The 24,481-nt window shown below is 46.3% G+C and overlaps 1 protein-coding gene across 1 annotated transcript in view; it reads right to left on the bottom strand.

The window, feature by feature from the left end:
• LOC138765347 (atrial natriuretic peptide receptor 2-like) overlaps positions 1-24,481 on the bottom strand; it is a 71,041-nt gene that overhangs the window by 10,935 nt on the left and 35,625 nt on the right. The window contains exons 11-20 of the mRNA XM_069942389.1: positions 13,105-13,248; positions 10,380-10,501; positions 7,970-8,111; positions 6,182-6,326; positions 5,980-6,087; positions 4,421-4,529; positions 3,803-3,985; positions 3,286-3,537; positions 2,455-2,630; positions 2,097-2,216 (exon numbers count right to left, since the gene is read on the bottom strand). Coding sequence (XP_069798490.1) covers positions 2,097-2,216; positions 2,455-2,630; positions 3,286-3,537; positions 3,803-3,985; positions 4,421-4,529; positions 5,980-6,087; positions 6,182-6,326; positions 7,970-8,111; positions 10,380-10,501; positions 13,105-13,248 — 1,501 coding nt within the window. The remainder of the gene's footprint in view (positions 1-2,096; positions 2,217-2,454; positions 2,631-3,285; positions 3,538-3,802; positions 3,986-4,420; positions 4,530-5,979; positions 6,088-6,181; positions 6,327-7,969; positions 8,112-10,379; positions 10,502-13,104; positions 13,249-24,481) is intronic.

Genomic DNA, 24,481 nt, shown 5'->3' on the forward strand with positions numbered 1-24,481 from the left:
CACCTGAATAAAATTATGGGAGGAGAGAGAGGAAGGATTAAGTAGGAATGGCCTCCTCCAAGTGTCACCTGTTTATACACATTCCTGACCAAGGCCCAGGCTTGAAACGTCGGTCACCTTTTGTGACGCGCTGCTACCCACTATTTATTCTGCTAAAAGTCTGCACACTCCAGTTTCAGGTGTGGTGGCTCCTGTGTGACTGGCTCAGGAGGGGCCGGCTCAGGCTTATATTCGGGTCGGCTGATTGACAGCTGGCCAGGTGGAGCCAATCCCCAGGTGGTCCTTCTGCAGGTACAGAGATCGCCCCCTGCTGTCGGCTGGTGGTCATGTCACCGCACCTTTTACATCCTGTGGATGCTGTTTGACCTGCCAAGTTCCTCCAGTCATGCAAACAATGGAGAAGATTGGGGACTGGGAGCAGGAGGCAGCCACTCAGACCTTGAATCCCGCCTCACCTTTCGTGATTGGAACCTCAGTTCCTCATCTGCCCCAGTAATCTTTAACACCACCCCCCCCCCACCCAACATCTGAATTTAGTATCTTCGCTCCTAAAAGTATTCAGAGATCTAGATTCCGCTTCCATCGCCTCTTGAGAAAGAGAATTCTAAAGACACCCCCACCAAGTTTCTGAATCCCCCACAAGAAGAAACACTCTCCACCCTGTTGAGGATTGTCAGGATCTTAAATTGGCACACTTTACGTAGCGGTTAGTGCAATGCTGTAACATTCCCAGCAATCGGGACCGGTATTTGAATTCCACGCTGTCTATGAGGAGTTAATATATTCCCCCTGTGTCTGTGTGGGTTTCATCCAGAGGCCCTGGTTTCCTCCAACCCTATGGGCGTTGTAGGTTAATTGGGTATAAATGGGTGGCATGGGCTCTTGGGCTAAAAGGGCCTGTTACTGTGCTGTATGTCTACATTTACATTTAAAATATCTTTACCAAGTTCACTCTCAGCCTTCCAAACTCCAGCAGATGCAGGCCCACAGTGTCCAACTTTTCCTTGTTAGAAAACCTGGCCACTGCAGTAGTTTAAACATGTCACCTATGAACCCCAACAGCTTCTACTGGTGCACAATTTAAAGTATCCTGTCAGGGTGCGTCACTGTCACTCCAGGGGACTGGAACTGCTCCATCCAAGACCCCAAGAAACTGCAGAGAGAATTGTGAACGTTTCTCAGACCAGCACACAACTCCCCCCCCACCTTCTATCAACTCCGTTACACACCCCCTCCTCCCCTCATCGTTCATCACACACACTCACTTCCTTCCATCAACTCCATCACACCCACCCCTCGTCCATCGACTCTGTCACACCCACCCCCCAACCGTCCATCAACTCCATCACACCCTCCCATCGAGCTCATCTCACACACACTCCCTTCCATCGACTCCGTCACACCCACCCCCTCCTCTTCACTCTGTCACACCCAGCCCCCCTCCTGTCCATTGACTCCATTTATATCTCCCGCTCCCTTAAAAAAGCAGGCACCACATTAAGAGACACATCCCACCCTGGCCACACTGTCTTCACTCCCCCCCACTCCCCCCCCACCACCACCGGATTAGAAAGATTCATGAGTGTGAGATCAAGACCACCAGACTCAAAGATGGTTTCTTCCCTACTGTTAGCAAACATTCCTGTTCAACGCCAGTAAAATGATACCTTTGCTCTGTGTCAAGTGATCCTTCTCCGTAACCTTAAACTCTGCATTGGGCTTTACTTGCCGTGCTATGTACAAGATGACTGGTTGGGTTACCCGCAAAACAAACCCTCTCACTGCATATTGGCACTTGTGCCAAAGAACTTCAACTGTTGCAAACATCAGAAGTTCCAGTTTCAGGAAATGGCCATTTTTAAAATACTACCCCTGTATTTATTTTAATGTTAATGGTTTTTAAATCACTCCAAACACCATGATTAAAAACATTTTAAAGGCTTTTGCAGTTTGTTTTAGGGGCACTTCACCTATTGTCCATTCAGACCAGGCTGGCTGAGTGACAGATGCTGTGGAGCAATGAGAGTGGCTGCTTATCCCAGCTGAGTGAACAGTGACCAAGCACAGGAGGTGGGTTCAAATGTAATGGTCTTTACCAAGTTCATCATCATGTCCACTGGGCTCACTTTATTGGGGTTCATTTTCTCCAGCATCTTCTTCACCTGTTCAAACGTTGGCCTCAGGAGAGGATTATGAACCCAACACTTCTTTATCAACTGTAAAAAAGAACAGAGATTTAAAAATAACAACCTGACATTCGAAATTGAAGTGAGAGAGCAAATTTAATTTCCTTGTAGTTGCTCTGAGGAACGAGGAGGAGGGAGGGAGAGAGATCAGCTCGCTGAGTGGCGTCACACCAGCCACCTTGCACTCAATGTTAGCCAAACCCTGGGGACTTCAGGGGAACACGATCCCATCCTCACCGAGGGCTCAGCAGTGGAGAGGGTAAAAGACTTCAAATTCCTGGGTGTCAACGTCTTCCGAGGATTTGTCCTGGAGCCTCCGTGTCGATGCAATCATGAAGGCTCCCCAGCGGCTGTACTTGATGAGGTGTTTGAGGAGATTCTGAAGACGCTCAAAAGCTTCTGCTGGTATGCAGTGGAGAGCATTCTGGCAGGTTACGTCCCTGTCTGGTGGGGAGGTGGCAATGCTCAGGACAAGAATAAACTTGGGCTGCGGCATCACAGGTATCAATCTTCACCCCATCACCGACATCTACAAGAGGTGGTGTATTAAGGAATCAGCCTCTATCCTCAAGAACCCCCACCACCCAGGCCATGCCCTCTTCACTCTGCTACCATCAGGGAAAAGCTACAGGAGCCTAAAGACGAGCACTCAGCGACATAAAGACGGCTTCTTCCCCTCTGCCATCAGATTTCCAAATGATCAGTGAACCACAGACGCTGCCTCACTTTGACTTTATCTTGCACTATTTTTTATTTACTATTGTAAGGTGATTTATATAAATGTTTGCACTCTTGATGCTGCCACAAAACAAAGAATTTTGTGGCATGTTCATGGCAATAAATTCAGATTCTGATCTCAGAGGACCTTTCCAGAACCTAACATGCTAATGTCATCATGAAGGAAGTACGTCAGCGCCTCTGTTTCCTCAGGAGTTTTCAGAGATTTGGTGTGACATCAAACTTCTACCGATATGTGGCAGAAAGTGCGTTGACCGACTACATCATGGCCAGGTATGGGGGCACCAATACCTCTGAGCGGAAAGCTCTGGGGACAGGGTTAGAGCCGTCTATCCCTAATTAAAGGCTTGGTTTTGCAAACACTGGTCGATGCGTTCCGTCAGATCCCCCTCCAGTAACTTCCCCACCACTGGTAAGGTCTGTCGTTTTCTCGCGACCCTGCTTAAATAATGGTACAACATTGACCTGTCTTCTAGTATCTCGCCCGTGGCTATTGAAGATACAAAGTTCTCTGCCATAGCGACTACCATGGAGGTCGTTGTATAGAAAGACTCACGTATAGGACGACGCCCAAATTTGGCACTTAACAGCAGATGCCACTTAACAGCAGATGCTGTTAAAAGCAAATCACAATATTTTTATAACAAATTCTTATTTAAAGGTTTACATTTTATTTGAGTATTTTAAAATAAACCAGCGTTAGCTCCTTTAACTGGCCGTTTAAAGCCTGTATAGAGCAGAGGGCAGTCGGACCGGACAGATGGACCCTGCGGAGGAGGACTGAGACTTCACCAATAACTAACAGGACACACGCGAGATTGGATCAGAGCTGGCAGGAAGATGTTGGCGGTGTTGAGACCAAGGTGAGAAGTTTTGACCTGTGCATAGACCGACCCTGATTTTGAGGTGACTTTTTCGTTTTGTCCTATGCAACGGCATATATGGCACTTCTGTAGCATCCCGAGATACACCTGGGTCAGACCTTGGGTCTTGATCCATTTTTATGCAAGCCAAGGCCTCCAACAGGGATGGCAATGTTGGCATAGCAGTTAGCGCAACATCTTCAACAGTGATTGGGACCGGGGTTCAAATCCTGCGCTGTCTGTGGGTTTGTACAATCTCCTTGTGTCTGTGTGGGTTTTCCCTGGGGACTCCAGTTGCCACCCACCACTCAACACATTCTGGGAGTTGGAGGTTCATTGGGTGTAAATTGGGTGGCACGGACTTGTGGGCTGAAATTACCCGTGACTGTGCCGTAGGTCTAAATTAAAAATTTTAATTTTTGTTCTAATTTAAAAAACACCTCCTTTGACTTGCTTCAGGATATCACTAAACTAATAAATACACTGAGAGGTCTTTTCTCTCTGCAAGACGAACCTGGAAGGCTAGGCTGGAGCTCTGGACTGCTTTATAGACAAGGTCACTGGGATGACCCCTGGTGACCTAGTGGTGTAATTACATATCACCACATTCACTGCCCCCTCCTTTAAACTCACCAGCTTCCGTGGTAAATGAAAACAAAGAGAGCCCTATGCCATGGTGCTCTGTGGTCAGTAAGGGATTGCTTAAGGTGGCATATGAGTGGAAGAAAATGGTTGAGAACCACTGATTTAAGAATTTTCTAACGCCTGAGGCTCACACAGTTATTCTTAATGGGTCGATTTCCCCCAGATTCCCCCGTAGATTTCTCCTTCACCTCATCTACCTGAGCTACCTTTTGTCCTCTTCACTTCCCTCTGCTGTGCTCCTCATGTTCCTGAAGTAACTTATTTCATTCCAGCCTCCTTTTCTTCACATTTTCTCCTTTTCATTCCCTTGATCAGACCCTCAATGTCCATCAGGATTCCCACCAGCTTTACCCTTCACTCTGAGAGAAACACGACAGACTGGAGATGCTGGGTTTGTAGTAAAAACATTGAGAGCTCAGCCGGTCTATTCAGCATCTATAGGGGACAAAGGTAAAATTGTCGGCATTTCGGGCCTGAGCCCTTCTTCGAGGGAAAAAAAAAATCAGAAGCAGGATAGATCAGAACGTGTCAGAATTCAAACAATGGGGGAACGAATCCATATATAAGCCATCGAACAATTACAGTACAGAAGCAGGCCATCTCGGCCCCTCTAGTCCACACTGATTTAAGTGATCTCCTCTAGTCCCACTTACCTGCTCCCATGCCCATAACCTTTCAATCCCCTCACATCCATGCACTCATCCAACTTTCTCTTAAATTACAAAATTGACCCTGCTGCCACCACCTCTTCCGGAAGGTCATTCCACTCAGCCACCACTCTCTGAGGGAAGAAGCCCCCTCTTATGTTATTTCTAAACTGTTGCCCCCTAACCCTTAACTCATGACCCCTCATTCCCATCTCACCTACCCTCAAGGGGAAGAGCCTATTCACATCTATTCTATCAATCCCCCTCATAATTTTAAATACCTCTATGTAATCCCCCCTCAACCTTCTACGCTCCAATGAATAAAGACCCAGTCTATTCAATCTTTCTTTGTATTCTAGATACTGCAATCCAGTCAACATTTTAGTAAACCTTCTCTGCACCCTCTCTACCTTGTTAATATCCTTCCTATAATTTGGGGACCAGAACTGCATACAATATTCCAAACTTGGCCTCACCAATGCCTTGAACAGTCTCAACATCACCACCCAGCTCCAATATTGGATGTGATAAGAAACTAGGTAGAATTTATCATGTCTGTGAGAAAGAAGACAGGGAGTGGACATACGACAGGATTATGGAAGAGGATGGGGGGCTTTAACAAAAACCAGAGAAGTCAATATTAATCCCATCTGGTTGGATGTGGCCCAGTCGGAAGATGAGGGGTTGTTCCTCCAATTTGCAGGTGGTCTCAGTCTAGCAGGGCATTAGACCATGGACAGACATGTCAGCAAGGGAATGGGTTGGAGAATTGAAATGGATGGCCACTGGGAGATCCACACTACTGCGGCAGACAGAGCCGTGGTGCTCAATGAAGCGATCTCCCAGTCAGCGTCGTTGTCAGGAAGCAGTTGCATGACGTCATCACAGTTCTGCTGTTACCTCAACGTAGTCGTCCTGGCTTGGACAATCGCTGTCGGACTTGCCAGCATGAATCTCGGGAAGTTTGGGCCGCCAGGTCAGCTCAGTCTTATACAGGTCGACGTCTCCCTGACAGACAAAGATAATTGGAGTGTAGGTTTGGTGGATTATCGTACATGAGTTGTATCGTGTAAATTGGCAATCAAGAAAGTGTCATACGTACTAGCGATGGGTCACACCTTGTTGCAATTCCAAGCAGGATTATAGAGTAGCTGGAAATGAAGAAATAATACAGTTCTTGTAAAGAAAGCACAAGTTGAAAGTTCACACCACTCAACTGCAAGGAAACAGGCACAATTTCGACTGCACTGAGGAAAAAAAAGCAGGAGCTCTTTCATTATTAACTGTACCTTCACTTCAATTAATGAGAAAGCATGGTCCCAGTCATGGTTTTACTAACAAAAGCTAATTCACACATCTCTAAGTATTTTCTAGTTTGATGAAGGACCTTTAACCTGAAACCATTTCTCTCTCTATCACGCACACACACTCTCACTCCCTCACTCTCTCTCTCTCTCTCACACACACACACATATATACACACATTCACTCCCCTGTTCACTCACTCACCCTCATGCCCACCCTTGCCCTCATGATTTTATAGACCTCAATAAGATCCCCAATCAACCGCCTAAGCTCTGAGGAAAACAGCCTCCTCTCTCCCCCTCTCCTTTTCTCTCCCCAAAGGTGCTGTCTGACTTGGTGAGTGTCTCCAGCAAGAAGAACAAAGCCTTTACACTGCATCTCGCCCCACCTGACAATAAACAATCTAATTTAATTCCAATATTCTTGTCTGCAATTCTCCAAAACCTGCATTAAAAAAGTGTTAAAAATGAATTAATCCTTCATTGGTCGGGGGAATTGTCATTAGTCAAGAGGTCACTGGTGAGACCACACTTAGAGTATTGTGTTCAGTTCTGGTCGTCTCATTACTGGAAGGATGTGGAAGCTATGGAGAGGGTGCAGAGGAGATTTACCAGGATTTTGCCTGGATTGGAGAACGTGTCTCATGAGGCAAGGTTAGCAGAACTATGGCTTTTCTCTTTGGAGCAAAGAAAGATGACTTAATAGAAGTTTATAAGATTATGAGAGGCAGAGATAAGGTAGACAGCCAACACCTGTTTATGAGGGCAACAGTCGCAAACAAAAGTCATCTGTATAAGGGTGAGGGGAGGAAAGTTCAAGGGAGACATCAGGCTTTAGTATTTTTTTATACACAGAGAGTGGTGGGTGCCTGGAATGCATTGCCGGGGTGGTTGTGGAGGCTGGTATAAACATTAAAACATTGCAGTGCTGTAAGGCCCTTTGGCCCTCCATGTTGTGCCGAACAGTATAGAAGTGCTAAACCCTCCCTACCCTATATCCCTCTACTTTCCTTTCATCCATGTGCCTAATAGTCTCTTAAAGGCTCCTAATGTTTCAGCCTCTACCATCACCCCTGGCAAGGCATTCCAGGCCTCAACAACTCTCTGTGTAAAGAATTTACTCTGATGTCTCCTCTATACCTCCCTCCCTTAATCTATTGTGTCCTCTCGTGGTTGTTATTCCCAACCCAAGGAAACAGGTATTGATTGTCCAACCATCTATGCCTCTCATTATTTTGTAGACCTCTATCAAGTCCCCTCTCATCCTTCTACGCTCCAAAGAGAAAAGTCCTAGCTTTGCCAACCTTGCCTCACAAGGGACATTTAAAAGACTCTTTGACAGGCACAAGGATACAGGAAAAATAGAGGCAGAGAGTATGAGGTAGGGAAGGTTTCAATTATTGAATAGGTTTTTATAGGTCAGCACCACATCGTGGGCCGAAGGGTCTGTACTGTGCTCTAATGTTTGATGTTCAAGCATCTGCAGTTTCCTTGAATTTTCTGCAAATGGCCTTAGCTAAGCAAGATCTTTAGTCTAAGGGAAGACAACTTGGTTAAGTTGCAAATTGAAGGTCCAGTGAACGTACCCATAGACATCCGCAGCTGGGCTTGCATTCCAAGAGGTACCTGCGATCACCTCAGGAGCACAGTAAATGCGGTCTGCCGTTGGAACGAGACTGTCGGAGAACTCCTCAAAATCGTCCCTCCTGTACATGGCTAAACCATGGTCTGAGCAAAAATAAAAGACTGGGAGGTGAGTCTAGAAGGCAGATGTGAACAGGACACTGAGATAGAGGCAACCCCCCCTCACCAAGGACCCCCTCCCCCCACATCACCCTGGTCCCAACCTCTTCTCTCTGCTCCCTTTGGGCAGAGGGTACAGGAACCTGAAGACCAGCACCTTTAGGTTCAAGAACTGTTTCTATCCAACAGCCACCAAGCTCTTGAACCTCCCCTTGTTATATTAATGGGGGACTGTTCTGACACCACAAAAGGGCAATGTGCCAATTTGTTTTGCAATATGAATAATTATTGTCTATCTTACATATTTATTGACTCCTAATTTAATTTAATTGGCTTACTTTTCGACTTTATTTTTACAAGTGTTCTCAAGAGAAAAGGACCTTGGTCAGGGTGAGGTCAGAATAGAACAGGCCTGCGTGCTGGATGATGTGGAGATTAAGGAAGAGAAAGTGTTTGGATCTTCTTAAAAACATCAAGGTTGATAAGTCCCTGGGGCCAGACACTATCTACCCCAGGCTGCTGTGGGAAGTGAGAGAAGAGATAGCTGGGGGAGTAACTATGATCTTTGAATCTCTTTGGCCACAGGGGAGGTTCCGGAGGATTGGACAATGGCAAATGTGGTCCCCACGATAGGGAGAATCCTGGGAATTATAGACCAGCGAGTCTTAATGTCAGTGATGTGCAAACTATTGGGGAGGACTCTTAAGGATAAGATCTATGAGCATTTGGAGAAGTCCAGTCTACTCAAGGATAGTCAGCAGGGCTTTGTGAAGGGAAGGTCGAGCCTCACGAGTCTAATTGAGTTTTTTGAGGAAGTTACAAAAGATATTGATGAGGGTAAGTGTCTGCATGGATTTTAGTAAAGCATTTGACAAGCCCCCCCCCCCAGAAAATCATGAGGAATGGGTGGAACCTTGGCCGTGTAGATAAAAATTAGCTTGCAGGAAGAAAGCAGAGTAGTAGTGGAAGGAAAGTATTCAGCCTGGAGGTCGGTGACTAGTGGAGGGGCCGCAGGGGTCTGTTCTGGGACCCCTGCTCTTTGTGATTTTTATAAATGACCTGGATAAAGAGGCAGAAGGATGGGTCAGTAAGTTTGGGGATGATACAAAGGCTGGAGGAGTTGTGGATGGAGCTGAAGGTTGTAGAAGGTTGCAAGAGGATATAGACAGGATGCAGAGTTGGAAAGAAAAGTGGCAGATGGAGTTCAATCCAGATAAGTGTGAGGTATGTATTTTGGAAAGACAAACCAAAAGGCTGAGTACAGGGTTAATGGATGAACAGAGGAACCTTGGGGTCCAAATCCATGCAGCCCTCAAGGTCACTGCACAGGTTGATAGGATAGTTAAGAAGGCCGATGGGATGGTGGGATTCATTAATAGGGGGGTTGTGTTCAAGAGTTGAGAGGTCATGTTGCATGTTGCATCTCTATAAATCTCTGGTGAGACCACACTTAAAGTATTGTGTTCAGTTCTGGTCACCTCATTACAGGAAGGACGTGGAAGCTGTGGAAAGGGGGCAGAGGAGACTTACCAGGATGTTGCCTGGATTGGGAAACAAGTCTTATGAGGCAAGGTTAGCAGAGCTGGGACTTTTCTCTTTGGAGCACAGAAGGATGAGAGGAGGCAAAGCCAATGCCTGTTTCCCAGGGCAGGAATAGCAAACACCAGAGGACATGTGTGCAAAATGGAGGGAGGGAAGTTTAGGGGGTGACATCAGGGTAAGTTTCTTTTATGCAGAGTTGTGGGTGCTTGGAATGCCTTGCTAGGGATGGTGGTGGAGGCTGGAACATTAGGCACATGGGTGGAAGAAAAATAGAGGGTTATGGGGTAGGAATGGTTTAGTACTTATATTTTTAAGGAATTATATGGGTTGGCACCACATGGAGGGCCAAAGGGCCTGTACTGTGCTGTAGAGTTTTATGTTCTAAGAGTGGCATGGTGAATATAGTGATTTAACACAACCAAAGACCGGGACCAGGCCAGGGATCAAATCCCGTGAGGATTTTCCTCAAAGAGCTTCAGTTTCCTACCTCCCTTCAAAACGTAGAGGGGTTACAGATCAATGCGGTGTAACTGGGCAAAAGGGCCTGTTACTGTGTTCAATGTCTCATGTTTTTTTAAAATTAGATTTAAAATTTTAAAATTTAAATTTAAAAAATATTTTAGTGCCTGTTCGACTACAGCAAGTACGAATTTTGGTGGATATTTACATTGAACAATGAGTATGACAATAAACTAAGAAGGCAAAGGTTACCTGTCACCTTGCACACCCATCGGTCGTCAATGACGCAGTTGGTTGACCGCAGCCTCCCATGGTAGACCTTGTGGTGATGGAGATAGGCCATTCCACGAGCCACATCAGTGGCAAACGACAATCTAGAGCAACAGCAACTTGCTGTCATTCTGGAAGTTCAACAGGAGGAAGAAGGCACCTCACCGAATAACGGAATCAAACCCGACGGGAACAGGCCCTTCGGCCCAACTCATCCATGCTGAGCAGTGGCCACTCTGAGTTACTCTCATCCATAATGTATCTGTTGTCACAGGAGAGCTGCCAATATGTTGGATGCACGGTGAGGGCAGCAGTGTGACACTATTACAGCATCGGCAACCCGTGTTCAAATCCAGTGCTGTCCATGTGGAGTTTGAACATTCTCTCCCAAGAGGAGGGGAGGAGAGGGGGAGGGGGAAGGGGAGGAGAGAAGAAGACATTGAAAGAGGAAAATAGAGGGTGGAAAAGGGTCTGGTTTGTTGCAGAGAGACCAGAGGAGGTGGGCGAGAAGGAAGTTGTTACCAGTGTTGACTGAGGGAGGAGAAGCATGAAGGATCCCACCTCTTAGTGAAAAGGATGAGAGACAGTCATATTGGGATGGAAGCATGGGGGGGGTGGGGGTGGGTGGGTGACGGGTGGGTTTGAAGTAAAAATTGAGAGGGGATTAGAACTGCAAGGGGAACCTGGAACCAGAATTCAAATCAGAATCCGAATTTATTTTCATGAACAAGTCACGAAATTCATTGTTTTGTGGCAGCATCATGGGGAAAACATTCGTATAAACTACCTTACAAAGTTAAATGAAAATATAGAGCATGAAAATTCAAAGTAAGGCAGTGTCTGTGGTTCACTGATCATTCAGGAATCTGATGGCGGAGAGGAAGAAGCTGTCCTTGTGCCGCTGAGTGTTCAACTTTAGGCTCCTGTATCTTTTTCCCAATGGTAGCAGAGTGAAGAGGGCATGGCCTGGGTGGTGGGGATAGAGGATGGAGGCTGCTATTTTAAAGACACGACCTCATGTAGATGTCCTTGATGGAGTGAAGTCTGGTGCCTGTGATGTCGCAGGCCGAGTTAACAACCCTCTGGGATTCATTCTTAACCTGAGAGTTCGTGCCTCCATACCAGACAGTGATGAAACCAACCAAAATGCGCCCCACTGTACACCAGTAGAGTTTATCGAGAGTCTTCAATGACGTACCAAATCTCAAACACTTCACTGATCCTCGGAGAGGTTGACACCCAGGAATTTGAAGTTCTTGACCCTTTCCACTACTGAGCCCTCGATGAGGACTGGGACCTCGATGAGGACTGAGTCCTGTTCCCCTGACTTCCTCCTGAAGTTCACAATCATCTCCTTGGTTTTGCTGATGCTGAGTGCAAGGCTGTTGTCGTTACCGAATCTCCTCAAACTGGGCGCAGAGCTTCAGAATAGAGGGCTGGGAAGGGAATTCTGGGTGAACCAAAAGGAATTCCTTCTCTCAGGAGACAGTGAATCTTTGTTTTTACCCCAGAGAACTGTATGCACTCATGACGAGACTGGTAGATGTTTGGTAAAGAAGCATGCGGATCAAACATCTCTGGACAATTTCCACAACCCGAAAGCAGGCCCTTTGGCCCATGTTCATGCTGGTCAGGTTGTCTGCCCTAGCTAGTCCCATTTGTGCACCTCAGCCTTTCTCCCTCTAACCAATTGCAATGTTTGAAGGATATTTGTCTTCATTGGGCCCTCTCTACTATTTGGTTCTGGGTGAGGAGGGTGCCCTCGGGTCCCCTTTGAATCTTTGTCCCCCCATCGCATCTTGTTTTAGACTCCCATCCCCGGAACACGAAGCTGAGTCTAAGGTCAGATCGGCCACTGAAGGACAGAGAAGACTGGGTGGGGGTGGGTGGGAGGGGTAGGTGTGAATCACCTTCCGTTCCTCATTCGCTGTGATTAACCACATCATTGATAACTTACAGCAGTTGATTAAATCACTAGTATGTATTCGGGATGTGGGAAGGAAACAGGGTACCCAGTGGAAACCCCACGCAGTCACTGGGATATCCTGCGAACTCCACACAGACCTAAGGTAAGGGAGGTGGGGTAAGACTCCATGACACCCAAGTTTTTCTTCAATCTAGGACATGAGATCTCATGCCTGGGAAGACAAATACAGTCTTGCTTCGAAGTCTGGAGTGTGGCTTTTGACCAGATGACTTAGCAATAGAATTGAGCCATTCAGCCCATCGAGACTTCTTGCCCGTGGCTTATATAGTTTTCCACTCAACCCCATTCTCCTGCCTTCTCCCCATATCATCATGGATCAAAATCCATCAACCTTGACTTTAAAACTACCCAATGCCTTGACCTCCACAGTCACCTGTGGCAACAAATTCACTCCCTCCCCCCGGTTAAATAAACTCCTCATCTCTGTTCTAAAGGGACATCCTTTTATTGAGGCTATGCCCTCTGGCCCTAGGAAGGGTTTGAAAGCAAGGCGTTCAAAGTCCAAATGTATGGAAGGCCACAAAGGCGAGGAGGCATTTGAGGGGGTGGAGTTTTGGATGAAGTGTGGAAGGTGGGGTTCGGAGTGCAACAGAAAGGTGTGACTAAGGGTCTCTGCATCCAATTAGCTGAGGCAGGGACAGGTGGAGGTGTCCAACCCAACCTGTACAACTGTCAGGACCCTGCGGGGGAGTGAGGATCATCAACATGGAGAGGCTTTACCTGAATCCCCAGTTCAATGGGATATCATCGTTGAACAGGACATCAGCCAGACTCCCTTTAGGGCAGTACTCCGTAATGATGGCAACGTTGGGCACCTCCACGGATCCACCAATAAACTTGCACAGATTTGGATGATCGAGTTCCCTGGAGAGAAATCAATAAAGAGAATAAATAATCAATAAATGATCAGCTGGATACCTCAGGTCACCTTTATCCATTCACCCACAAGTGGACAAGGTTGTAGAGAGAGCTTTTGGCATATTGGCTTTCAGAAATCAAAGTATTGAGTACAGGAGTTGGGATCTTATGGTAAAGTTGTATAAGACATTGGCGAGGCCAAATTTGGAGTATTGTGTACCAAACTACAGGAAAGATATCAGTAAGATAGAAAAAGTGCAGAGAAGATTTACTAGGATGTTGCCCGGACTTCAGAAACTGAGTTACAGGGAAAGGTTAAACAGGTTAGGACTTTATTCCCTGGAGTGTAGAGAATGAGGGGAGATTTTATAGACATATTTAAAATTATGAGGGGAACTGACAGAGTAAATGTTGATGGGCTTTTTTGCACTGCAAAAACCAGAGGACATGGGTTAAGGGTGAAAGGGGAAAAGTTTGCATATTTTCTAAAATTTAAATTAAATGATTAATTTATTAAAATTTAGACATACAGCATGATAAACCACTATTTTGGCCGATGAGCCTGTGCCACCCAAATTACTCCCAATTAGCCTACACCCCTGGCATGTTTCAAATGGTGGGAGGCACCTGGAGCCCCAGGTGTAAACCCATGCACAAATGAGAACATACAAACTCCTTACAGACAACACGGGATTTGAACCCTCATCCTAATTGCTGGCGGTTTACAGTCATTATGCTAACTGCTATGGCAACCATGCCGCCCACGTGTTTCAGGGAATGTGAGGGAGAACTTCTTCAGACAGGGACTGGTGGGAGTGTGGAACGAGCTGCCAAGTGAGGTGATGAATATGGGTTCAGTTTTAACAGTTAAGGAGAAGAATGGAGGGCTATGGTCGGGGTCCAGGTCAGTGGGACCAGGCAGAATAATAGTTTGGCACAAATTAGAAGGGCTGAAGTGGCCTGTTTTCTGTGCTGTAAATCTATGGTTTCAGTCTATACACTCCAGCTTTAGATTCCCATCCCCTATGGGGAAAAATTTGCATATCGAACCAAGGTCACATCTGCCGTGGAAGGACAGAGTGGTCTGGGGACACAAGGCCCTTCCATGCCAGGCCTCCACCTGGAGGCCGGCTACAAGCACATAAACATAAAAGATAAACTTACCTTTCAGACAGCAGCCCTCAAAGGCTGCTCCTGCATCCCATTCATATCCAGAGGAGGCTTGCAGTGCCCTGTGGATTCGATGGAGGTGGGGCGACTGGTGCCATAGCACCGCCCGTCATAAGTACGCAACAGAGCAATGGCCGTCTTCCCTACCCATAATCCCCCATGCAGCTGGAACCGCTCTGTGGCTCCCAGAACAGTTCCAGCTGTGTGGGTGATTATGGGTACGGAAGATGGCCATTGCGCTGCCATGTTTTGAGTTGCAGAGAGCAGCAGCGAAGGCCAAAGTGGCTGGTAAGATTGTCACAGCCTGCACCGGCCGCTCCCAAATGGCTCCCACTGGCCGTCCCTGCCCTGATGGCTCCTGCCAACCAACCCCCCCCCCTGATGGCCCCCACCTGTCGCCCCTGCCTTGAGGGGGTCACGGAGGGAGAGAGGTGAGTGAGGAGATGGGTCGCAGACTGACGGTGTCATCGGTCTGCCCCAACTAGCCGCTTGCAGCAGCTGTAGATTCATGAGGGGCGGCGGCGCGCTGCACACCACCAATTATCCTTCCCCGAGAGGGATTGTAGTTGGATCCTTAGAGCCGGCAATGGCGCATTCAAGAAGATAAATCTTCAAGGGCAGAGAATCTCCACCTTTACAATCAGGCTTTTTCTTTGCATGAAAGGGCCCACAAACTACACTCACAACTATATCTAAACTCACTAGTTACATTGTTGGAAATTCACAAAATCAATTCTGTCACACACCGTTTACATTATCTACGACACAACCGATCCCCTGGGAGGCCCACTGTTCCAGAACTCGCCCACCGCATGCTCCCGCTCCAACACTGCACAGGCCTGGACGTGACCCTGAAAGAGGGGCAGGCAGGCAACTCACCCCAGACCCTCAACCTGTGAATGGCCAGCTGGGCCTGGTCCAGTGACAACCCCACAATAAAATCATCTGAGTGCCCCCTCCCTCCACTTCGCACAAGGCGGCTGCCCTTCCACTCTTCATTGGTTGTGATCAATTACGTCTGGGGCAACTTGCAGCAGACAACTCAGAAAGCAAAGCGTCTTGTTCCCGCATCTTCCACTTCCACTGTGTGTGTGTGTGTGTGTGTGTGTGGGTGAGATTCGAGTACATTCTTGCACTGATCTACACCTTGTACCAGAGAATGGTGTTTTGTCAGGTTCTACTGGTATAATCGGAGGGAGAGTCTCCTTCTCCCTCCCCCATCAATGTGATCTACCTGAATCGTTGTCTGAAGAGGGCGTGCAATATCACGGAAGACCCCTTCCACCCTGCACACAGCGTCTTTCAGCTGCCTCCGTCGGGGAAGAGATACAGGAGGATCAGAACCAGTACCTCCAGGCTGAGGAACAGCTTATCCCCATGGGCAGTGAGAATGCTGAACGACCAAAGGAATGGCTCACATTGACTGTCCAAGATGCTCATATTCACGAAACAATATTTATTTCTTTATTTCTGTGTATGAATAATTGTCCTGTCTGTGTATTGTGTGTCTGCATGTGTGTTATCTTTAGTTGTGTATCTGCATGTTTTGCACTGAGGACACCAATCTGCATCAACTAGCTGGGGCGTTCACGCACATTGTCAACCTTTCATTGCTGCAGTTAGAGGTTCCCACCTGCTTCAAAAGGGCATCAATCGTCCTGGTACCCAAGAAGAGTAGCGTGAGCTACCTCAATGACGACAGCCCCAGTAGCACTAACTTCCACTGTGATGACTTCCCCATGGATTGTCTCCTTGTCGTGGTGGAGAAGATTATGTGGTCCTGAGATCCCGAGAGCGATGCCGTCTGGAGCTATGCTCCTGGTAGGGCCACCCATGGCGATAAGGTAGAGGGTGAGGCCCCTGACAAAGAACATTCCAGCCAGGACCTCAACGGTGGAACAGGTGGACAAAGTTACTCTGAACTCAACAGCTGTGAAGGCAGACGAAGGCTGCAACAAATCCATCGGCTCCAATCATTGTGGTTTCCACGCCATTGGATCTAGTTAGTTGATTTGTGAAGTATCACGTGCTTCTTGGAGGCAATATCAAGTACACATTAAACAAATAGCGTCTTTGCTCAGTGGGATCAATGGAACAAAAGCCGTCATCCTCGACCTCGAGGGATATCCTCGATGATGACGACTGTGACGAAATGCTTCAAGAGTCTGGTCACGGCCAGAATTAACACGTACCTGAGCAAAGATCTGGACCCGCTGCAATTCACCTATTGTCACAATCGCTCCACAGCACATGCAACGTCGCTGGCTCTCCACTCAGCTCTGGGCAACCTCAAACAGCAATTCATACATTCCTTGCTCTTTATCAACTTCAGCTCGGCCTTCAACACCATTATTACCTCAGTGCTGGTCAAGAAGCTACAAAGTCTAGACCTCCGTACTACCCCCCCCCCCCCTCCCACCCCACAACTGGATCCTTGACTTTCTCATGAGAAGACCACAGTCAGTATGACTTGGAAATAACGTCTCCTCCTCACTGATTATCAACAAAGGCGCACCCCAAGAATGCGTGCTTAGCCCACTGCTCTACTCATTATACACCCATGACTGTGTGGCCGGGAACATTCCAATGCTATCTACAAATGTGCCGATGACTCCACAGTTGTCAGCAGAATCACACATGGCAATGAGGAAGTGGACAGGAGGGAGATAGATCAGCTGGTTGAATGGTGTAACAACAACCTTGTACTCAACATCAGCAAAACCAAGATGATGATTGTGGACTTCAGGAGGAAATCGGGGGAACACGACCCAGTCCTCATCGAGGGCTCAGTAGTGGAGAGAATCAAGAACTTTAAATTCCTGGGTGTCAACAACTCCAAGGATCTGTCCTGGAGTCTCCATGTTGAAGGCTCGCCAGCGGCTACACTATGTAAGGTGTTTGAGGAGATTCGGTATGTCACTGAAGACTCTCGTAAACTTCTACAGGTACCGTGGAGACCATTCGAGCTGATTGATTTCCTGCTTGGTGTGGTGGTGCCAACGCTCAAGACAAGAAAAAAAAGCAGCCTCTATTCTCAAAGACCCCCATCACCCAGGCCACGCCCTCTTCACTCTGCTACCATCGGGGAAAAGGTACAGGAACTTGAAGACGAGCCCTCAGCGGCACCAGGACAGCTCCTTCCCCTCCGCCAGCAGATTCCTGAATAATCAATGAGTCAAAAGCACCAGTGTGCCGTGACGAACCAGCCCCGCTTCTTACGCACAGTCAGCGTGGTGGTCGCAGCAAACATGGCAGAGCACATCCCTCTCTTCCGGTCCAGGCCAGAAGTTGGCGTGCATGTCGCGTCAGCGCGATGCAAGCAGCGGGACGTAGGTGGGGTCCGACTCTCAACCTGATAAGCAAGCGCGTGAGTTTTAAACAAACAGTCCATTGTAATACCAGAGCTAGTAGCCTGCGTCTCCAACCTGTCCAATTGCTCTCTCACAACTCGTTACACTGCCTTACTTTACCTGCACTATTTTTAAAATATTTTTATAGCCATGCTGTAAAATGGTTACAATAAGAATGTTTGCTCTATGACGCTGACACAAAGTGAATTGTGTGACTTGTCCACGACAATAAATTCTGATTCTACAATCAGATGATAATAAACTTGACTTGGCAAATAAATTTGAACCACCTGTGTAAGAATAATTCCCTCACTGCAACCCATTCCACCTGCAACCTATGCCCTCTCGTTGGAGGTTACCAAGGGAATAAGACTGTGGCCATTCATTTCATCTCTGCCCCTCATCGTTTTATCTACCTCTGTAAGGTCACCCCTCCTCCTCCAATCGTCAAGGGAGTGAAGTCCCAGCCTGCCCAGTCTCTCTTTGTAATTCATCCTCGTCTAACTTAATTGCAAAGGGGATGGGGAAGTCTTGCCATATAAAAAACACCCAGTAAATGCAGCCGGTCTCGCAGTGTCCAGAGGAGGTAAAGATCTACCACTGAAGTTTCGGGCCTGAGCCCTTCTTTAAGGTGGGAGCAAAAAGCAGGCAGGCACCTGAATTAAAGTCTGGGGAAGAAAGTTGGAAGATTGAGAGGGGAGGAGTCCAGACCAACAAAACAAAAGTTTCGATTTGATAAGAGGAGAGGAGAGAATTAATTTTGGAACCATGAAAGAAGACAGAAAAAGTGAAGAGAGAGGGGAACAGAACTAGAGGAAAGGAGATGGGGGGAAATGAAAATTGGGGGTGGTGGGAGGTTTAACAGAAACTGGAGAAGTCATTATTAATGCCGTCCAGTTGGAGGGGGTCCAGTCAGAAGACAAGGTGTAGTTCCTCCAATTTGCAGGTGCCCTCAGCCTGGCAGGGCTTGAGACCATGGACAGACAAGTCAGCAAGGGAATGGGATGGGGAATTGAAATGGGTGGCCACTGGGAGATCCATACCATTGTGCCGGACAGAGCCGAGGTGCTCAACAAAGCGATCTCCCAGTGCGTGGCCAGCCTCTCCATTGTAGATGAGACCACAACAGGAGCACCGGATGCAATGGGTGACGCCTACAGATTCACAAGTGAAATGTTGCTTCACTTGGAAGGACTGCTATAATGATAGGAAGTTGGTGAGTTCATACCTGGAGTTCTGTTTACCGTGCACTCTCCGTGTTGAAGGATCAAAGATTCTCGAGGTTGATTCCAGCAATGAATGGGTTGAACCAGTTAAATGTCTGCTCATTGAAATTTTGAGAGGAGACTTAATGGAGGTCTACAAGATTCTGAGAGGCAAAGATAGGGTAGATGGCAGCACCTGTTTCCCAGGGTGGGAATAGCAAACACCAGAGGACATCTGTACAAAGTGAAAGGGAGACGTTTAGGGGAAACATCAGGGGTAAGTTTTTTTTACACAGAGAGTTGTGGAGGCCTGGAATGCCTTGCCAGGGGTTGTGATGGAGTCTGGAATATTCAGGACATTTAAACAGGCACATGGATGGTTACAGGGTAGGGAGGGGATAGTACTTTTTTTGAAGGAATATGAGGGTCGGGACAAGATCAAGGGCCGAAGGGTCTGTACTGTACTGTTCTATGTTCTCAGATCTTATTAAATAATTCTGAATGGGATGGACAGATTAAATGCTGGCAGGATGAATCCCCGAAAGAAGTACCTTGACTCAGGAGCATTATTAAGAAATAAGGGACGTACGACGAGGGGAAAGGTGGGCCAGCACAGTATTTGGGTGTCATGGGCTTGTGGGCCAGAAGGACCTTATTAAGGGCTGAATGTTAAAAAGAAAAATTTAATAACATTAAAAAATTTCTCTTAGGAATTTCCTACCGTCAAGAGCACATCACTCTCAAGTTCAAGGCAAGCAGATATTTAGACCGATGGGGAGTGGAGAATTTGAAAGGAGGAGAACGTAGACTAGAGTTGGTCAACTACAATGTGATTCAACAGGCTCTGGAGAACAAAGATAAACAGAAAGACTGCCGCTGTTGGAATCGTGAGCAAACAGCGAGCTAGCGGAGGGACTCAGCAGGTCGGCAAGCATCCATGGGTAGAAATGGTCAAAGCTTTATCGAGACTTGGGGGGGGTGGTGGGTTGATATCAGGAATATAAAATGGGAAGCTGGCGGGGATGGGTTGAGATGATAGTACGAGGAAGTAGGTGGAGAGACTGGTGGAGGGAAAGACCACTGGGGAGGAAAGGGGGAAGTTAAAAATAAAAGTAAGTGGAGGTGTAGATAAAGAGATGGAAACTGTGGGACGAGACAGAGGTAGTGGTTACATAAAGCTGGAAAAATTGATGTCTGTGCAATTAGGATTAAGACGGTCCAGAAGGAATGTGATGTGCTGTTCCTGAAGTTTGTGTTTGGTCTCACCCTGACAATGGATGAGGCTGAGGACAGATATATCAGCATGGGAATGGCTGTGGGAGTTGAAACCATTGGCTGCAGGAAGCTGAAAAATCCTGTTTTTTTAAAACTTCCTTTTACACACACAGGGTGATGTCCACATGCCAGAGGAAGTGATAGCAAAGGGGGACAATTGCAATGTTTGAAGGATATTTGGACAGGAACACGAAGAGGTTCAGAGAGATGTGGGCCAAATGCAGGCAAGTGGGATTAGCTCAGCTAGTAACCTTGCCCAGTATGGATGAGTTGGGCCGAAGGGCTTCTTTCCATGCAGTATGATCTCAATTAATTAGATAATTTTAAAGATCTCCACCAGGCCCTTTCTCAATACATTAGAGCCTTGGCTTACTGAATCATTTCCCAATAGAATCTGTTGGTTCTGAGAACACCTTCCTACACCCCCTGCAATGAGTACAGGCTTTCATCTTATGGGAATCCATAGCATCATCAAGTCAGATGTGGAAATGGGCTCTTTGGTCCAAAATGTTCCACCCACACTTGTGATGTTTCTTTTATTGTTAAAGAAACTTGGGTTCTTTTAAACAGCTACACTTTATTAGCTAAAACATTCATGACCGTGGGGAGGCATCCACCTTGAATCTATGAGTTGCCATCAACTAGTCTCTAACTCCCTCTAATGGTCAGGAGGATCACTAGCATGCTATCACGACAACCCCTTTCCTTGAGATGTTTAATCTAACAACATGACGCACTAATGCAGTATTCATTTCAATTTAAAGTTCAACACAAACAAAAACACAAACATCTGCAGCCCATTTTTTTTAAGTGTGCATGTTGTTAGATGAAGCATCTCAAGGAAAGGAGATGTAGTGATAGAGTGCTAGTGGTCCTCCTGACTACTGGAGGGAGTCAGAGACTAGTGGATGGCAACTCATTGATTCAAGATGGATGCCTCCCCTTGTGGGAGTCCAGTCTAATTCATAGCATCAGGAGCCTTCACACTTTCCATTTCTCTGTTACTGTTGACTGATTCTCCCTTTGCACACTCCTGGTGTTGCTTCCACTCCTGGTACTATGTGATGTTTATTTTATTGTAATAAAGAAATGGAAAACAGCTATACTTTATTAGCTAAAGCATTCATGACCATGGGGAGGCATCCATCTTGAATTTACGAGCTGCCACCAACTAGTCTCTGACTCCTTCTAGTGGTCAGGAGGATCACTATCACGCTATCACCACCACACCTGCCTGTGTTTGCCCCACAATCCACTAAACCCATCCTATTCATGTATCTGTCCAAATGTTTCTTTAACATGGGCAAGTTGGACCACACTACGACTACTCCCAGCAGCCCATTCCAGGCCTCCACTCGGAGTAAAAACCTGCCCCAAACATTTCCTTTAAACTTTGTCCTTCTCCTCTTGCGTGCACTTCAAACTAGGCTTGGATTATTCGATTTCAGGAGGCCACACAGAGCAGGCACACTGCCCTCAAAATGTTTTTGCCCAAGACCCAACGGCTCATGCCCTAACCCTATAACATATCACTAGTCATCAAGGGAACATTCATTGTCAGAGTATATTGAGTCACTTTGGTTTGGCTCAAGGGGCTACAGTGAATAGGGGATGAGTTGGTGTTACAGGAGTTGAAGTAAGAAAGGGCCACCCTATTTCATATAATTACATAACAATTACAGCATGGAAACAGGCCAGCTTGGTCCTTCTAGTCCGCACTGAACCAAGTACTCTCTCTCGCCCCACCTACCTGCACCCTGCCCATAACCCTCCATTCCCCTCTCATCTATATACCTACCCAATTTTTCCTGAAATGAAAAAATGGACCCTGCCTCCACTAGTTCTCCCAGAAGCTCATTCCACATGGCCACCACTCTCTGAGTGAAGAAGCTCTCCCTCATGTTACTTCTAAACTTTTGCCCCTTAACCTCTTGTTTCAATTTCTCCTACCCTCAAGGGGAAAAGCCTATCTACATCAACTCTATCTATCCCCCTCATAATCTTAAATACCTCCATCAAATCCCCCCTCAACCTTCTCCGCTCCAAAGAATAAAGACTTAATCTTCTCAATCTTTCCTTGTAATCTAGGTTCTGAAACCCAGATAATATTTTGGTAAATCTTCTCTGCTCTCTCTCTACCTTGTTCAAGAAACAGGATTCTGCAGGTAGGCACAGATAAGGGTGGGTTTTAGATATATTTTTTTCCTCTTGTCATAGACAGTGGGATTGGCAGCCAAGGCAGGGAAATGCTCCTCTTGCAGAATGTGGGTGAGGGGATCAAGCCTGAATCGTCAGTTCTGTATTTTTAACTTTGCTATATAAAAGACACTGCTTTGTGTTTTTACTTCAACCACCGTGTCTGCGAATTTTCAGGTTTTACTAGCATCCCTGACGACTTCATCTGCAGGAAGTGCATCCAGCTGCAGCTCCTGACAAACTGAGTTGAGGAATTGGAGCTGGAGTTGGATGAACTCCGGATCATTCGGGAGGCAGAGGGGGTAATGGACAGGAGCTACAGGGACACTATCACACCTGGGAGGCAGGAGGAGGGTATATGGGTGACAGTCAGGAGAGGGAAAGGGAACAGGCAGGCAAACAATGCAGGGCACCCCTTTGGCCATTCCCCTCAATAACAAGTATACTATTTTGGATACTGTTGGTAGGGACCTACCAGGGACAAGTCACAGAGAAATGGTCTCTGGCACAGTCTGGTCCTATGGCTAAGAAGGGAAGGGAAGAGAAAAGGCGAGCTGTAGTGACAGGGGATTCCGTAGTTAGGGGATAGATAAGAGGTTCTGTGGAAGAGATGGAGTATCCCAGATGATATGTTGCTTCCCTGGTCACAGATCGAGTTCACGGCATCCTCAGTAGGGGGCTGGTAAGCAACCAGATGTTGTAGTCCATGTAGGGACCATGTGGGTAAGGAGGTCCTGCAAGGTCAGGGAGTTAGGAGCCAGGTTGAAGGACAGGACCTCCAGGACCTCCAGAATTGCTGCCCATGTCACATGCTAGTGAGGTTAGAAATAGGAGGATAATGTGGTCGACATATGATTTTATTGCCTGATTCTAATTTTGAGGAATACGTGCTTTCAATACCACAAAAGGGATATATACCTGATTTGTATTGTATTTTACAAGAAACTGATAGTAAAAAAGATTGGGATAAAGATAAGTTGAAATGGGAAAAAGATTTAGGTTTTACAATAGCTGAAGAAGCCTGGATGGAAATTTGCCAGAATAGTATTCGGAAATTGGTTAATGCTAGATTAGCGATGATTAATGATAATTTTATACATCAGTTATATTTAACACCGGAGAAACTAAAAAAAGTTTGGCCTTAGTAAGTCGGATTGCTGTTTTCGCTGTGACCAGACGGCTAATACTTTTTTGCACACTGTCTGGCTTTGTGATCGATTGCAACAGTTTTGGAAGAGTATTCAATCTATATTAAATAGTTTATATAATATCTGTCTTGTATTAGATCCTGGTATATTTTTATTAGGGAATATGCAATCATTAATTGATTTAGGCTTACAGGATAATCAGATTTCCTTTATCTATTTAGCTTTAGCTGTGGTCAAGAAATGTATAGCTCTTATTTGGAAAGATAGAAATATATTAACTTTAGATAGGTGGTATTTGGAGATGAAGTCCTGTTTGACTATGGAAAGGATATCTTTTTCAATTCAGGATATGATGTCTTTTTATAGGTTGAAGTGGACTCCATTTGCTAAATATATGCAATTAAGTTTGATTTAAATATGTTTTTAAGTCTGATATTTTAGTATTGATAACTTTTTTTTGTTGTTAGTATCTTTATTTGTTATGTTTTATCTTTTTTTGTGTAAGTGGGCCTTTTTTTAATATAATATTGTTCATTTTATTAACTCTTCACTCTTTATCGGGGGGGGTTAGACTAACTTTAAGCTAGGTCATTAATGTTGTGTACTAATTATTGGGGGGTTTAATTTATTTAGTCTGATGTAGTACTGTAATTTTTACTGTCTTACATTTAATCTTTTTACTGTAACTTCCTATTTTATTCATGTTATAAAATCTTAAGTAAAGTTTTAAAAAAAAGAAATAGGAGGATAATGCACCTTAACATGTGGCTGAAGACATGGTGCAGGTGGGAGGGCTTCAGGTTTCTGGATCACTGGACTCCCTTCCAGGGAAAGTGGGTCCTGTTCTGACAGGACGATTTGCATCTGAATTGGGGGGAGGCCCAATATCCTTGTG

The sequence above is a fragment of the Narcine bancroftii genome, chromosome 5 (genome assembly GCF_036971445.1).
Source record: "Narcine bancroftii isolate sNarBan1 chromosome 5, sNarBan1.hap1, whole genome shotgun sequence".
Classification (NCBI taxonomy): domain Eukaryota; kingdom Metazoa; phylum Chordata; class Chondrichthyes; order Torpediniformes; family Narcinidae; genus Narcine; species Narcine bancroftii.